This window comes from Ursus americanus, chromosome 15 (genome assembly GCF_024610735.1).
Source record: "Ursus americanus isolate L20-20 chromosome 15, mUrsAme1.1.p, whole genome shotgun sequence".
In the NCBI taxonomy this organism is placed as follows: domain Eukaryota; kingdom Metazoa; phylum Chordata; class Mammalia; order Carnivora; family Ursidae; genus Ursus; species Ursus americanus.
This window is the reverse complement of record NC_142141.1, coordinates 9,234,378-9,250,299: the sequence shown is the minus strand read 5'-3', so window position 1 is coordinate 9,250,299 and position 15,922 is coordinate 9,234,378. Positions and strand designations below refer to the sequence as shown.

At 50.2% G+C, this 15,922-nt stretch overlaps 1 protein-coding gene across 8 annotated transcripts in view; it reads left to right on the top strand.

Moving 5' to 3' along the window:
• The window catches only part of WWC1 (WW and C2 domain containing 1), a 151,975-nt gene that overhangs the window by 115,419 nt on the left and 20,634 nt on the right, over nucleotides 1-15,922 (top strand). For 7 of the 8 annotated variants that reach the window (XM_045792064.2, XM_045792066.2, XM_045792062.2 and 4 more), the window contains 7 exons: nucleotides 1,049-1,138; nucleotides 1,964-2,499; nucleotides 5,816-5,924; nucleotides 6,381-6,461; nucleotides 7,161-7,247; nucleotides 8,419-8,611; nucleotides 14,262-14,405. In XM_045792064.2, coding sequence (XP_045648020.2) covers nucleotides 1,049-1,138; nucleotides 1,964-2,499; nucleotides 5,816-5,924; nucleotides 6,381-6,461; nucleotides 7,161-7,247; nucleotides 8,419-8,611; nucleotides 14,262-14,405 — 1,240 coding nt within the window. The remainder of the gene's footprint in view (nucleotides 1-1,048; nucleotides 1,139-1,963; nucleotides 2,500-5,815; nucleotides 5,925-6,380; nucleotides 6,462-7,160; nucleotides 7,248-8,418; nucleotides 8,612-14,261; nucleotides 14,406-15,922) is intronic. The other variant, XM_087867817.1, reaches the window with a different exon arrangement.

Below are 15,922 nucleotides of genomic sequence, written 5' to 3'. Positions count from 1 at the left end.
AATCGCCATGGTTTCACACAGCAGAAGCTTATTTCTTGCCTCCATAGCATCCAGTTGAGTATGCCTGGCTGACAGGCAGCCTTCCCCGTGTTTGGTCATTCAGGGACCCAGGCTCTTCCCGTCTGTGGTGCCTCCCCTCTTGGACCCCTCCAGGCAGCAGTGGGGATGGTCCACCGACTCAACCACTTTGGCCTGATGTGCCTTCTTTGCTCACATCCTATTGGCCGGAACGCTGTCCCATGCCCCACCCGCCCAGCTGCACCAGAAGCCGTGAAGGGGCCCGGCTGTGGGCCCAGGGAGTTGAGAAGAGTGTAGACCTACCAGCAGGCCCAGCCACATAGTCACTTGCTCAAAGAGGGCTACCTGTCTAAATTGGGTCTCTCCTGCATTCTTTTCTACCATTCTGTACTGTTTCCTCATAGACCCTGACACACGGTGTGTTAATTAGATATTAGAGATTCGAGTATTTTCATAATATTTGTCCTCTCCCCCGCCCCCAGCAGAATGTAAACTCCACAGGAGCAGAAACTAATTCTGTCACTCACATCTTTATCCCTAGTGCCAACAACAGGTTCGGGGATGAGGTGGGCACTCAGCAGATGTTGGCAGGTGTATAGGGGCCAGTGGACAGGAAGGAAGGTGGGAGGGGGAGAGAGGGGTGATTGGGTAGAATTCTAATTCTGCCACTCATTCTCTAGCTTGAAGTAAATTATTTCACTCTAAGAGCCTCAATTTCCTCGTATATAAAGTGGTAAAAACCATTTTAGCTGTGCGGGGTTATTGTGCAGATGAATTAAGGCTGTGTTCTTGGTTTCCTAGCACCACACCTGGTGTGTAGTGGGTGATGAATATAGCCATTACTATAGGATCATACGTGGAGGCCCTAGCTCCCCAAACATCGTAGTAGAACACTCTGGAAAATTCTTGTGTATGTGACTGGGGGGGTCCTATGTGTACATCTACACAAGTACCTGCCTGTGATTCCTCGTTCAGGTGGACGGAGGCTGGATCTCCCGGGGTTCCCCACTCATGCCCTCTGTCCCTTCAGGTTAAAGTTGAACAGCAAGAGGAACCAGCTGGTGAGAGAACTGGAGGAAGCTACCCGACAAGTAGCAGCTCTGCACTCCCAGCTGAAAAGGTGAGTGGGGGGCCGTGAGTGTGGCCCCGGGGATGGCCAGATGCCAGCCTCCCACGGTAGCCCGGGCTCTGCCCTTCCTGTGTCCTCCGCGGCTTGAGTGTGGACGTTTAGCAGCGCAGCAGGCAGCTGGTTAGACTGGTGGACTTGGGCAGGGCCTGGCGTGGCCAGGGACAGGGTCCTTCAGCTCTCTGGACTTGGCACCCTCGGTCCTTCTGCCAGCACCGAGGAGCAGGCCCCCGTCATGGCCTGGTGGGTCTCATTGACGTCTCGAATACCTGCCCACCTGCTTTCCCGACACAGAGAGTGCAGGCCTCAGGCCTGGGCCTCGGTGGGCAACAGTGCATCGCTGGGATTTAATAACATTTTGTTCCGTCAGAGATTTCTAATGCTCAGCTTCTATTTGCAGTAAGTGATGTTGCTTTTCCAGTCGCATTTAGGCCATAGTTTCCTTTTAAGATAAATGTATTAAAGAGTAAAGACTGAGTTTATTTGAGGAAAAATATTAAAAAATTGGGCTGGATTCATAAGGGGCAAAGAGTGAAAATGGACTAGGGCCAGTGGAGGTTTGGGAAGCAGGAAAAAATGGACTTCTAAGGTAGCTGACTTGGGTTTGAATCCCAGCTCTACCACTTTCTGATTCGTGGGCTTCTCAAGGTATCCTCTTTAGTGAAATGGGGGTGCATGGTCTCCCCTGGAGATTGTCAAGAGGGTCCAACAGAATTCAGTGTTGTAAGTGGCCGTAGTGCTGTTCAGAGCCTGGAAGGAGGTTCCAGGTGGCCAGTGCACTCCGCCTGCTCTCACGCTCTGTCCCCTCCCTGCCCCCAGCCTCTCAAGCAGCATGCAGTCCCTGTCCTCAGGCAGCAGCCCTGGATCCCTCACATCCAGCCGGGGCTCCCTGGCCGCCTCCAGCCTGGACTCCTCCACCTCAGCCAGCTTCACTGACCTCTACTATGACCCCTTCGAGCAGCTGGAGTCGGAGCTGCAGAGCAAGGTGGAGTTCCTGCTCCTGGAGGGGGCCACTGGCTTCCGGCCCTCGGGCTGCATCACCACCATCCATGAGGACGAGGTGGCCAAGACCCAGAAGGCGGAGGGGGGCAGCCGCCTGCAGGCCCTGCGCTCCCTGTCTGGCACCCCGAAATCCATGACCTCCCTGTCCCCCCGCTCCTCCCTCTCCTCTCCGTCCCCACCCTGCTCCCCTCTCATTGCTGACCCGCTGCTGGCTGGAGATGCTTTCCTGAGCCCTCTGGAGTTTGAAGACCCGGAGCTGAGCGCCACTCTTTGCGAACTGAGCCTCGGCGGCAGCACCCGGGAGAGATACCGGCTGGATGAACCAGGAACGGAAGGCAAACAGTTGGGCCAAGGTAGAGAGCATCACACAGGGGGGACCGTGAGGAGGGAGGAGGGAGGAGGGTAGGAAGTGCACTCAGGCCTGAGTACAGACCCCAGGGATAATTAGGGTCATTTACTGACTGCTTTCTGTGTGCCCGGCTTTCACGTGTTTATCAATTCATGTATTCATTCAGGAGGCATTTTTTATGTGCTACAGTATTCTAGGTCCTGGGCTAAGGGGTTTTCTGTGGTGGATTCCTTCACTCAACAGATATTAAGTCACTCTTAAAACTAAATGCCAGGTCTTGTGCTAATGGATGTCCACGGATTCCTTCATTTGTGCATTCAACAGATGGGCCATGTGCCAGGCATAGGATTAGTTCCAAAGATAGAGTGTTGACGACTGGCAAGCTCAAGGTCCCCGTCCCCATGAAGCTCACGTGCCAGTGAAGGCACAGACAGTCACTGCACAGTCAGACCAATAAAAGCCCTAGAAGGAAAATAAAACGGGATGTGATGGGGCCATTCCGGTTGGGGTGGGGCTGCCCATTCAGATTGGGTGTGAAGGAAGGCGACCTTTGAGTGGGTGCTTGAATAGCGAGGAGGAGCCAGCCTTGGCAGAAGCAAGAGCAGAATCTCTGAGGCCAGCAGTGAGAGGTCACCAGCAAACCAGAGAATCGGGCAGAGTCCAGGTCGTTTAAGGCCTGGCAGGCCATGGGAGGGAGTTTGGATTTTATCCTAGCAGCAGCAGGGACCCCCTATGACTGTTTGAAGCCAGGGAATGGTATGATCTGGCTCCCATTCTGCGTGGGGTCAGAAAGAGCATTTGGTATGGACCGAGACTCAAGTTGGAATCTTCAAAGCAGAAGATGCTGATAGTCCAGGGGCGCCTGGGTGGCACAGCGGTTAAGAGTCTGCCTTCGGCTCAGGGCGTGATCCTGGCATTATGGGATCGAGCCCCGCATCAGGCTCCTCCACTATGAGCCTGCTTCTTCCTCTCCCACTCCCCCTGCTTGTGTTCCCTCTCTTCGCTGGCTGTCTCTATCTCTGTCAAATAAATAAATAAAATCTTTAAAAAAAAAAAAAAAAAAAGATGCTGATAGTCCAGCTGAGATTTGTCAGGAGAGAAATTCATTTTGACCAGCAACCCCATATTAAATTATAATAGTTAATATTTATTGGGGTGTATTGTGTGATGGGCAGTGTGCTTTATACAGCGAAATAGGTTACTTCTATGCCCATTTCACAGATGAGGAAACACGTTCAGAAAGGTGGTATTACTTGCTTTAGATCCCCCAGCCAACAAGTGAGAAAGAAGGGATTGGAACCTGGGTTTTTCGACCCAAGCCCGCAGCCTCTTGAATCACCACACTCCTCTCAGGACGAGAGGCAGCTCTGTGTGTTTGCTCCTGAGACACTCCGGTGCTCACTGGCCCCACCATGCCCATCTGGTGTGAAGGTCAAAACTGAGCAGGGTGTCCAGGCACCTCGCCTGGGACTCCCAGGCTTTCCTGGCCGTGATTTATTGAATGCAGGTGTGCAAGGTACGGTCACTGTTACGTATTTACTCATTTAAGCTTCATAACAATTCTGCGAGATGGGTGCTACTTTTATCCTCATTTACAGACAAAAGAAGTGAGGCCCAGTAAGGTCAGTGTCACAGCTAGGAAGTGGTAGAATCTGGACTGGCACCAGGACCGCCTGCCCAGCTCCCACACTAAGACGTGTGCTGGCTTTGTATACACAGGGCTCCCACTCCTGGCTCCTTGTGAGGCCAAGTGGGAAAAGCTGCACCCATCTCAGGCTTAAGGCTCCAGGAATAGGCGGGATGGCTGCTGCTATACGCAGAATTATCTGTTCTTGTGCAAGGGCCAGTGGGAGCAAGGTGAGGGGAAAGACGCGGTTTCTTGGTTAATTGAAGGCTCTGCTGGGTGAATGCCAGCCATTTCCTTAGAAGAGGAGCCGAGAGATCCCTGGGGCTCCCTCATCAGGAAGGGAGTCTTGCTGAGTGCTCTCAAACAAAAATAAAAACAGGCTTCCTACTCTACAGCAGGTGGCCAACTTCAGAAAATTGTGCCCTGGAGAGGAGCCGGGTGCAGGTGGAACCTCTAACGAGGCTTGAGAACAACTCCTGACACTCTGTCACAGGGTGGCGACAAGCTAAGGGACCCAGCAAGGTGCTGGGAGGGACCCCCTGTCCTCCCCAAGTGTCCGTGGGGCTTGTGGGCCAAGGACCACACGTCTCAGGATGGCGTTTTCCTTCGCGCCATCTCCAGAAGCCGTCCCTGCGGTGAGCGATGCCAGGCTGAGCTCCGACACTAAGCAGGTTATGCGATTAGTGCCGCTGTTCAGTCAGCAGACAAATTAATCTCCTTAAGTGGTTTAGTGGAGGGTGGAGATGCGTGGGTCTGAAGGCGGGAGGTCTCCGCGGGCCGCAGCAGGCGTGGGACACGGGCTGGGAAAGCTGCACCCAGATCCCCCCAGGCTCGCTGTCCCCGTCCCTTCCCTCAGCCTGGCCCGCCCCCGGACTCTTCTCCAGGCTGCCCCGGTGCCTGGCACCCAGTGGGCACTCAGAAGTGCTGGCTGTGAGGTTGAAGGCCCTGAACCTGGTCTTCCCCGTTGCACAGAGCTCAAGAACTGTCCTATCCATCTTGATAGCTCAGAGCCTGGCAGCGGGCCTGGCTCACCATCGGCACCTGCGACTTACGGGAGGAAGGAATGTACAAGTGCCTGGTTGGAGCCCTGGGTCGGAGACTTTCGAGGGCCTCTGTCAAGGGCAGGGGAGCTGAGGAGCAGAGTTAGGAGTGGAATGGATGGAATAGTCCGAGTGGCGAGAGCCAGTGGTGAAATCCTCCCTTTTCTTCCTCTTGCTCCTCCTGAGGGTCCAGGGGCTCTTATTTTGCCCCAGGAATGTAGGGATCGATCTAGAAGGTATCACCACAGTGGTGGGAGTGACCATTGCAGTAAGGATAATGATACTGAATTTTGTAGAATGTTTTCCTGTATCAGCCTCTGTACTAAGGACTTCACTAGAATATCTCGTTGGGTCCTCCCGGCAGCCGCATAGGGAGGTGTTACTTTCCCCATTTTACAGAGAAGAAATCCAGGGGCTCTCTGGCCCTGTCCCAGTGGCTCGAAGCAGTAAGTGATGGAGCTTCCAAGTCTGGGATGTTAAACCTGAAATCCTACACCCCAAAGCAAGGCAGGACCTGGCTGTCGAGTTCAGACGTGGTATTCGGCGGGACACCTTAGGACAGAGTGTAGTTCAAAAGTGTGTGTTGCAAAGACAGTGTCCTGGTTTCGGAACCCTGCCTTGCCATTCTTCCTTTTCCCCCCTTCTTCCTCCAGCTATGAATACAGCCCAGGGGTGCAGCCTGAAAGTGCCCTGTGTCTCTGCTGCTGTGTCGGATGAATCTGTGGCCGGGGACAGTGGTGTGTATGAGGCTTCCGTGCAGAGGTGGGTCCCTGAGTCTTGGCTCTCTCTGGGAAGTCTGAGGATGCAGAGCCCGGGCCCCCTCAGGTGTATGGGACGGGCCCACTGGAGGGGGTGGCCATGTGACCCCATCTTCCCCCTGGGAGCCCTGGTTGGGGTGTGTTGAAGATGCACACAGCACAGCTCCTCCAGGGGCTGGGGGCACTCCACATTTGCAGGAGTGCAGGTCCTGTGATTGCCACGAAGGAGCATATGGCTAGGGGGGCAAGTACTGGAGAAAGGGCAGCCCCTTCCAGAGAGAAATCCCGAGCAGTTGTGGGAAGGCAGGCAGGGTCTGCAGGGAGTCTGAGCAGACCCAAACTTTCCTCCCTGAGGACCCAGCTGCACCCTGCCAGAGAGAAACCCATGTCTGGAAAACGGCTTTGGCCCCAGGTTACTGCAGGGAAGCCTGACCCTCTTCTTCCCCGTGTTGCCTTCCAGACTGGGTGCTTCAGAAGCCACTGCTTTTGACAGTGACGAATCAGAAGCAGTGGGTACAACCCGGGTTCAGATTGCCCTGAAGTAAGTGACCGCGAGGGCGAGCTCAGAGGGGGTGGTCGGCAGCATCCTCCCAGCCTTGACCTTCATGGCTGCCCAGGGGAGGAAGGCAGAACCAGCAGGAAGGGCCGACAGTTGTGGGCTCCCAGCTAAAGGAGGACAACACTCTCTCTCCCTCTCAGCTCCACATTTTACAAAAGAGAAAAATGAGGTCTGCAAGACTTTGTAACTTTGCCCCAACTCACAGAGCCGGCCAGTGGCGGAGCCAGACCACGACTCAGACCTCCTGTGTCTTGGTCTGTTTGGTCATTGTTGCTGTGGCTGTTTGTCTTACCGTCCCGTTGAGGTTTCCGCCCTCTGGGGGGGGTTGCAGCCCAGATTTGTTATTCTTCTTGTTTTCTCTTGGTGTAGGACAGCCTCGATATTATTTTCAGTAGAAATTAATTGCCAACATTTAAACATCAAGAAATGTCACACAACACAGTCTTCTGGCTTCTCTTTAAAAAATTGAGACTGACCCCCCCCCCCCAAAAAAAGGCAAAAAAAAAAAAAAAAAATCGAGACTGACGGCTCTGCACCTACCCCCCTGCATGGCAGCAAAGCCCTGATCCTGTGCTCGCGAGCTCACCACAGTCCCCTGAGCAGCCAGCAGACACATTTGTGATCATTAAGAGAGAGAAACGTGTCACTCATAGGTGCTCCATATGCCCCTTTCCGTTTCAGGTATGATGAGAAGAATAAGCAGTTTGCAATATTAATCATCCAGCTCAGTAACCTTTCTGCTCTGTTGCTGCAACAGGACCAGAAAGTGTGAGTATATAGCTGACAGGGTGTCTGTCACCCTCTCGGCCTCTGTGGCCATGCCTGGGGGCTCTCCTGCTCTGTCCTGCTCCGACAATGGGCCCTGCATTTCATACACCTGACCGTGAGGCCGCGGGTCAGGACTGTGAATGTGGATACAGGCATGATGGTAAACTCACTGTAGAGAGAAGCACTCCAGACAGCCTCAGTTCCTTCACAAGTTCATCGTGAGCCCCTACCATGTGCCAGCACTAAGAATGGGGTGGTGAGCAAATCCTTGCCCTTGTGAACTTGAAGCCTCATGAAGAAGGTGGTCATGGCCCCTTTTATCTGCTCTAAGTTCAAGTATTCCGCACAGAAGGAGATAGGTCTGCCGTTCTCAAGAGTCCGTGCCCGTCCCCGTGCTTCTGTCAGAAGGGTGTCACGGGTATCACCCTACATGATGATACAGCAAACGCCTGCACTGTTTGCCTGTTGGTTCTTCCCATTGCACACCGGCTTTATGTTTCAATGCATTTCATTGCCTACATGTTTCTCCTTTAACTAGATGGTACGCACTGGGGCAGCGACAGTACGCACTGGGGAGCTTCTATTCCCGTGGTCTGTGCCCAGCCAGCATCTGGGGCTGTGACGTGTGGGAAGGGGAAAGGCAGGAGGAAAGCAGGCCAAACAGAAGGAAGACAAGATGGGACAGTAGAGTCGTTGTCAGTCTTTTGCTCTTACAAACAGTGCCAGAGTGAATAACCTTCTCCATATGTCATTGGTACTTGTGCAGGGGTATCTGCGGGAGAGTAACGAAAAGCGAGCTGAATGGGTCACAGGGTCAGTGCATCTGTGATTACGTCACGGCTCTAGCATTTTGCCTTCCTAACAGCAGTTGTGTGAGGGTTCCCGAGTGTGAACAAGCAGCCTTGCTGATTCTTCTGTGCACAGAAGTTTGCACGCTGTTGGCCTCGGGCTCTACAAGCTTTGAGGTTCTAAGGATTGGGGGACTCAGAAGAAGGAAGAGCCGTGTGTTAGCCTTGGGGCCCTTTCTGCTTCCCTTACAAAGACCTGCATAGGCCCTTGAGAACTTACAAACTCCTCCACTATTATTTTCTTAGGGACCTGCAGCAACTGTTTATCCCAACACATCAGCCCAGACCCAGGCTGAGCTGGGCTCTCCTCTGTCTCCCTCTAGGAACATTCGTGTAGCTATCCTACCCTGCTCCGAAAGCACCACCTGCCTGTTCCGGACCCGGCCCCTGGACGCCTCGGACACTCTCATGTTCAATGAAATGTTCTGGGTGTCCATGTCCTATCCAGCCCTTCACCAGAAGACCTTAAGAGTCGATGTCTGTACCACCGACAGGAGCCATCTGGAGGAGTGCCTGGTGAGGGCTATGCCTGTCTGTCTGTCCCCTCTTCTGTCCTTCTGGGGATTGGCTCACCTTGCAGATTAGGGAGAAGGCTTGGAGAAAACGCAGGCTGTAGTCAGCGAAGCTCCACCTGGGTTCCAGACAGGTGAACAGCGTCCTCGCACCTACTGGGAGCAGGGGTGAGGAAGCCGGAAGCTCCTCTCTGAGTCCGGGACTGCAGGGCCATATCCCTTGCGCCTGAGGACACGTTGCCTCCGACTCTTTTAATTCTCTGTCTGAGTCTCCTTATCTGTAAAATCCAGCTAACACTGCCTACCTCACAGATGGCTGTCTGAGGATTCAATGAGGATTAAAGCAGAGTTTCTGGAACTTGAACATGCACACAAGTTACCCTGGGCTCTAGTTAAAATGCAGATCCTGATTCAGCAAGTCTGGTGGGGGGTGGGGACACCGGGAGACTCTGCATTTTTAGGGAAGTTCCCAAGTGCTGCTGATTGCTGCTGGTCCCATAGCAAGGATGGGAGACAGTGATGTGTCTGCACGTACTAGGTGCTCAATGGCTCTCCCTCCCCACCCACCCTCCTCAGCGGGGGTACAGAACCACGTCATTGCCATTTACGTTGTTGGTAGTATTATTGGCAATAGTGCACTAGCATCCACAGGTTGAAAGCACTTCATGTAGTGGGCACAAGCTAAGCTCCCTACATGTCATTTCTCCACCCTCACTACAATCTTATAAAACAGGTACTGTTACGCCAGTGAGGAAACCGAGGAACAGAGAGGTAAAAGAACCTTCCCGGGGTCACACAGTCAAGAAGTGGCAGGAGCAGTTAGAACCTAGGGCAGGTGTACTTGCACAGCCCACCCACGTCAGCCCGTGGGTGTTTTCACCAGCATGGTGCTCCCCGGAGCCCACGGGTAGGACAGTGACTGAAGACTGGTGAGCATGGGAGACACTGGATGTTGGAGCAGAAAGCTTTTCCAAACCCAGTCTCTTCTGGTGAAGCATTTCCTCAGCCCTGGGAATTCCTCAATGAGAAGAGAATCCTATTTTCTTCTCCTAATTGGATGTCTTTTATTCCTCCTTCCTAATTGAAGTCTGGCCATTGCTGGTTGCCATGGCAGCAGCCAAAGCGCTCATCCCACGGCGGCTCGTCTCCATCTGTGGCCAATGGGAGATCTACTTTCCCGTATCCTGGGGGGATGTGGAGCGTCGGGCTGCCGTGTTCTGGTGGCTAGAGGAGCAGGCGAGGAAGTGGGACACGAGGAGAACGGCTGTGTGCTCCCACGCCGTCTCCCCACGCTGCCAGGTTTGGGGACTCCCTGGTCGGTTTGGAGCTGCTTCATCAGCCAGGCCGCAACAGTGGTCCCCATCCCAAGCAGCGTCTGTGGCTAGTACCTTAAGAAGAACTCTGCACTCAGTATCGCACTTAACCCTCCCAGCAGGCTGAGGAAGAAGCGTCAGGATTGCCTCCATCTGGCAGATAGAGGATCGAGGCCCCAGAAGGCTAAGTAACCTGCCCAGGCCACCCATCAAGTAGGGGGAGAAGCCTGTTTCCTGTGCGGCTTCCTTCCACACAGCCACTGTACTGTCCTACTTCTCGGGGGGTTACTGTGTCCCCCCTGCCCCCAGACCTGGATTCTGGGTTCGGATGGATATGGGGCCTGCCCTCCCCAATATCTCAGGCAACAGTCTACCGACAGCTTGAGCATAGCATAACAGGGGTCACAGGCTTTCCAGCTGGGCCCCGGTTGTCCATTCCCCAGCTGCTAAGCTCAATGCCACTCGGCACACATCCTGTTAAGCAAGCCCACTTCCCAGGCCGCACTCCTGTGCCATAAGTAACCATTGCAACAAAACAGCTCCCTTGCCCCTTTTCACCTTGCCATCCCCACTGGGGGATACCCCAGCCCTGTCAAAGTGAACTCTGACCAGAATTCTCTTCTCTCAGATACTGATGGGCGAGGCTCACTCCCCCACCTCATCCTGGGCTTGACCCAAAAGTCGCCTTCTCAGTGAGGTCTTCCTTCTACCCTATTTAAAATCACCTTCCCCCTCCCCTCTCTTATCCACCCCCACTCCCTTCTTTCTGCATATTTTTCTCTATGGCCCATTCCCCCACCTAGCATTTGTCTAGATCACAGATTTTAAGGGATACGTGATTTTCACATTTTATCAAATCTCTAAAATCAAGATGTGGTTTATACTGGATGACAGGTCATAGTTTAATTGGCAGCTATTTTTCTTAGAGTGCATGAAATAGTATATTGTATAATTGATGACATCTTAGATTCCGTGAAACACAACGTAGTGTTTACTTACTGATTTGTTTCTCTGATTCCCCCAGACTGGAATAGGAGCTCACGAGGGCAGAGGCTTTCATCTGCCCTACGTCCTCCTGTACCCCCAACACCCAAAACAGTGCCTGGCACGTAGAGGCCACTTAGCATGTGTGCGTGTATCGAATAAATAAACGAATGCCCTCAAAGTGAATCGTTTACCAAAGTAGACCGTATTCTCACCTATGAGCCAGCCCAAAATAGATACTGTATCTTGTTGGAATTAGTAATAATCTGATGGCAGTGTTATACCTTAAAGCTGTCATCATATTCCTTCCCCTTCCCCCTCAAACATGGCCTGGCACGTTCTGAGCTATAATATCTGATGCATTTGTCTGCCTTTGAGCCCCTTGGGGGCAGAATCTTGTCTTACATGTTTCTATGTAAATCTGCCGCGAAGTGCTCAGAGGATAGTTATTAAATGAATAAATGAGTAATATACGCACACTTGTGTATATTTAAATGTATTACCGGTGCCTAAAATGCACCAGGCATTTAATACGTGAATTGACTCTAGTCCTGCAGGTAGGAGTTATTTACCTCGTTGTCCCCACGTACTCACCACTGTTGTAGAAATTAACCTTTACCCACACGATGGATTTGCACCGTCCATACCATGCCCTGGTCCATCCTAACAAAAGGATGGGGAAAGGGATCCCAGGTGGGTTGGAGAGGCCCCTCTTCATCCCAGCTGAGACTTGAGCCACCACTTGGCTACTGGCCCACTTCACAAACTGGCCTGTGGTATTGCTAGTCCCGCTGGCACAGCCACTGTTGTTGGGGGATGGTGAGTCAGCCAAGCCCTGAGCCTGGTCAGGGCTCTTCAAAAGAAGGCATGTTGAAACAATAAGGCCTCTGAGGAATGGTGAGAATTAATTTATCATTCTTGCCACGGAGGATGTATGTCACCGGAAATAAATCCTCTCCCTGGCAGGTTATATTCAATTAGGTTAATTTGGTTTGCCTTCATCTTAAGGCATCCATTTACATGATTCAAAGAAAAACTGTATAGTATAGCATTACTGCATTTCCATTCTGCTTTGTTCTGTTTTGTTTTCCCTTAACAAGACAGCCTGGAAATCTCTCCACATCAGCACCTAGAGATCTTCCTCATTTTCTGTACATAGCTGTGTAATATCCCACTGTGTCGATATATTAGAGTTCATTCCTCCAGTCCCCTGTTGCTGGAGCTTTGAACTGTTCAAAATCTTCTTCCTTGACATTGGTCTTGGTGACGATTTTTTGGATCTGACTCCAAAAGCAGAGGCAACAAAAGCAAAAATAAACAAGTGGGACTACATCAAACTAAAAAGCTTCTGCACAGCGGAAATCAACAGCAAAATGAAAAGGCAACCTACCAAATAGGAGAACATATTGCAAGTCAAGTATCTGATAAAGGGTTAATGTATAAAGCAAAATGTATAAAGCACTCATGTGACTCCCTAGTAAGAAGGCAGACAATCCAACTTAAAAATGTGCAGAGGGTCTAAATCGTCATTTTTCCAAAGAAGACCTGCAGAAGGCCAACAGGGACATGAAAAGATGCTCAGCGTCACTAATCATCAGGGACATGCAAGTCACAATCACAGTGAGATAGCACCTCCCACTTCTTAGAATGGCTAATGTCGAAGAGACAAGAGATAGCAGATGTTTGGAAGGATGTGGAAAAAAGAAAAGCCTTGCGCACTATTGGTGGGGACATAAATCATTATGCAGGGCCGCTATGGAAAACCATAGGGCGGTTCCTCGAAAAATCAAGAATGGAATTATGATGTGATCTAGCAGTCTCACAACTGGGTATATAAACAAGGTCTTGAAGAGATGCTTGCACCCTGTGTTCATAGCAACATTATTCACAAGAGTCAAGAGACAGTGGCAACTCAAATGTGTATCCGTAGATAAATGGATTAAAAAATGTGGTCTCTGGGGCGCCTGGATGGCTCAGTCGGTTAACAGTCCCGACTCCTGATTTTGGCTCAATTCATGATCTCAGAGTCGTGAGATTGAACCCCAAGTCAGGCTCCGTGCTGGGCCTGGAGCCTGGTTAAGATTCTTTCCCTCTCCCTCTGCCCCCACCCCTCCACCCTGGCTCGCACGCACACGGCTCTCTCTGTCTCAAAAAAAAAAAAAGGGATTTCTGTATATAATGGAATATTATTCAGCCTCAAAAAGGAAAGAAATCCTGTCACATGCTACAACACGAATGAAACTTGAGAAGTTTATGTTAAATGAAATAAGCCAGTCACAAAAAGACAAATACTGGGTGATTCCACTTATATGAGGTATCTGAAATAGTCAAATTCGTAGAAACAGGAAGTAAAGGGGTGGTTACTGGGGACCAGGAGAAGGGAAAAGGGAAGTTGCTGAATGGGTATACAGTTTCAGATTTGCAGGATGAAAAGTACTGGAGATCTGTTTCATAACAATGTAAATATAAACACTATTGAACTCTACACGTAAAAGTAAGTAAGGTGGCAAATTTTATGTGACAATGTAGATGGACCTTGAGAATGTTACATTAAGTGAAATAAGCCAGAGAGAGAAAAACAAATACTGTGTGATCTCACTTACATGTGAAATCTTAAAAGCCAAACTCATAGAAACAAACAAACAAACAAAAAACAGATTGGTCCTTGTCAGAAGTGGGGGGGGGGTAGGGGAAATGGATAAAGGTGGTCAAAAGGTACAAACTTCTAGTTACAAGATAAATAAGTTTTACCCGTGTAATATACAGCATGGGGACTATAGTTAACAACACTATATTGCATATTTGAAGGTTGTTAGGACAGTAGATCTTAAAGCTGTCATAAGAAAAAAAAATTATAACTGTGAGGTGATGGGTGTTAACTGAACTTGCTGTGGTAATCATTTCACAATACATATTATACCAAATCTTTATTTTTTTAAGTAAACTCAATGCCCGACCTGAGACTCGAACTCACGACCCCGAGATCAAGAGTCACATGCTTCTACCTACTGAGCCAGCCAAATCTTTATGTTGTACGACTTAAACTAGTACAATGTTACATGTCAATTATATTTCCGTAAAACGGGGAAATGGTAAATTTTATGTTTTTTATCGTAATTTTTTAAAAAAGAAAAATACATACAGTAGGCATTCCATAAAGATTTGGTGAATGAGTAAACCAATGAGTAAGTTGTGAATGAGTGCGTTCTTGGAAATGATTCACAGCTAGCTCCTTCCTCTTCCCAGAAGCTCCCATCCCCTCTGGGGATGTTTTTCCTACTTTCCCCAGGAGCTGAATTCCCCAGAATACCTTGTCAAGCCCTGGCTTATCCTCTTGCCTTTCCCCATCCTCAACAGGGAGGCGCCCAGATCAGCCTGGCTGAGGTTTGTCGGTCTGGGGAGAGGTCGACTCGCTGGTACAACCTTCTGAGCTACAAATACTTGAAGAAGCAGAGCAGGGAGCCCAAACCAGTGGGAGCCACCCCAGGGCCGGAAAGCATGGTGAGCTGGGCTCCGGGTTGACCCCACCCTCCTATGCGTGCAGGACCTGGATGGATGGAAGGAGAAGCCTCTCCCAAAATTGGAGAGGGCCGGGCATCAGAGGTGGGGAAGCAGCAGAGGGTATCGAAACAGAGGGAGGGGATAGGAGGGACCTCTGCTAAGGAGCAGGTAGTCCCCCATCTGCACATCTTCCATACCTGTGCTCTCCCCTTCTGCACTTTGCTTGACATAATAGAACTTGGCTGACAAAAACCTTACTTTATGTGTTTTTTTTTTAGTGAAGCAGAGAAGGAGAAACCTGTGCAAGATAGAAAATTAACCTTTATTGCGATGCTGCTATCTGTATAGTGATCTGTAGCAGAGGCTTGCTCTAAGAGGCAACAGAAAGTCACAGGAAGGACAGTCAGAAGACTGGGTGTTTGTTAGTTGGGTGACAGGTCAATCACTTCACTTCTCTGAGTCACTTTTTCATGTCTAATCTGAGTCTGAAAAGGTTATTAGGAAGGTTTGAAGAAGTAAATGTGAAGAACAGTCAGTACTTGGTTACTTTGGGTAGTCATTGCCCAGAATTTCAGTGGAGGGGATGGGCTAGGTCATACAGGTAAGGATAAGGGTAAGGATTAAATCTGTTTCGTCCTCACCTCCCCCACCTCCTTTCTCGTCCTCCTCATTTCCTAGCACTTCCTTTTGTGTCGGGCACTGTCCTGTTTATTATGTGCCATTTACCAAGGCTCAGAAAGGTTACTGAAGGACATACATCCAATACACAACAAAGCTAGGTCTCCCTCGCTCCAGAAAGGAGTCCGTGAGCTGGCAAACGTTTGAGAACATCCTCTACTTTCTAGAGCATGTCCTTGGGTGAGTGACGTCAACCCTAGACGTATTAGTTTCCTTGTTCCCATTTCTCAAGGGAATAATGGTAAGCTCTACCTATCAGAATAGTTGTAAAGATTAAATAAGATACACATAAGCTATCTATCAGTGCCTGATGTATACAGGCTTTTGATTGATTTTTGTTCCCTCTTCCCCGAAAGAAAATTTCAGGGAGTTTCCAGGCTCTGGCCCACACTACCAAGGGTATTTGCAAATTAACCACGTGCTAGGAAAACTGTAAGATCAGTTTGTGCTTTACTATTAGCAGCCATTTACTGAGTGCTAATTATGTGCTTGGTACTCTTCCATACCTTACAGATATAGTCTCAATTAATCTTCATAACAACCCTTTGTAATAGTTATTAGAATCTACTATAGGTTAGAGAGGTTAATTTCCTCAAGTCACGCATGCTTCCTCACTGTAGACACCATTCAGTATAGATGTTCTTCCTCCAGGAAGTCTTCCCTGAATGCAACCACCAGGCTGACTTTGCCATTACTCCTTTGTTCCTAAACATCACACTGTTTTGCTATTGACAGTTCATATGTTGGTCTCCCCGACTACACTATAATCTCTTTACAGCCAGGGACCTATGATTCTGCCTCACTCGACTACTAAACTTGACTGTCTTCCAAAAGTCTGT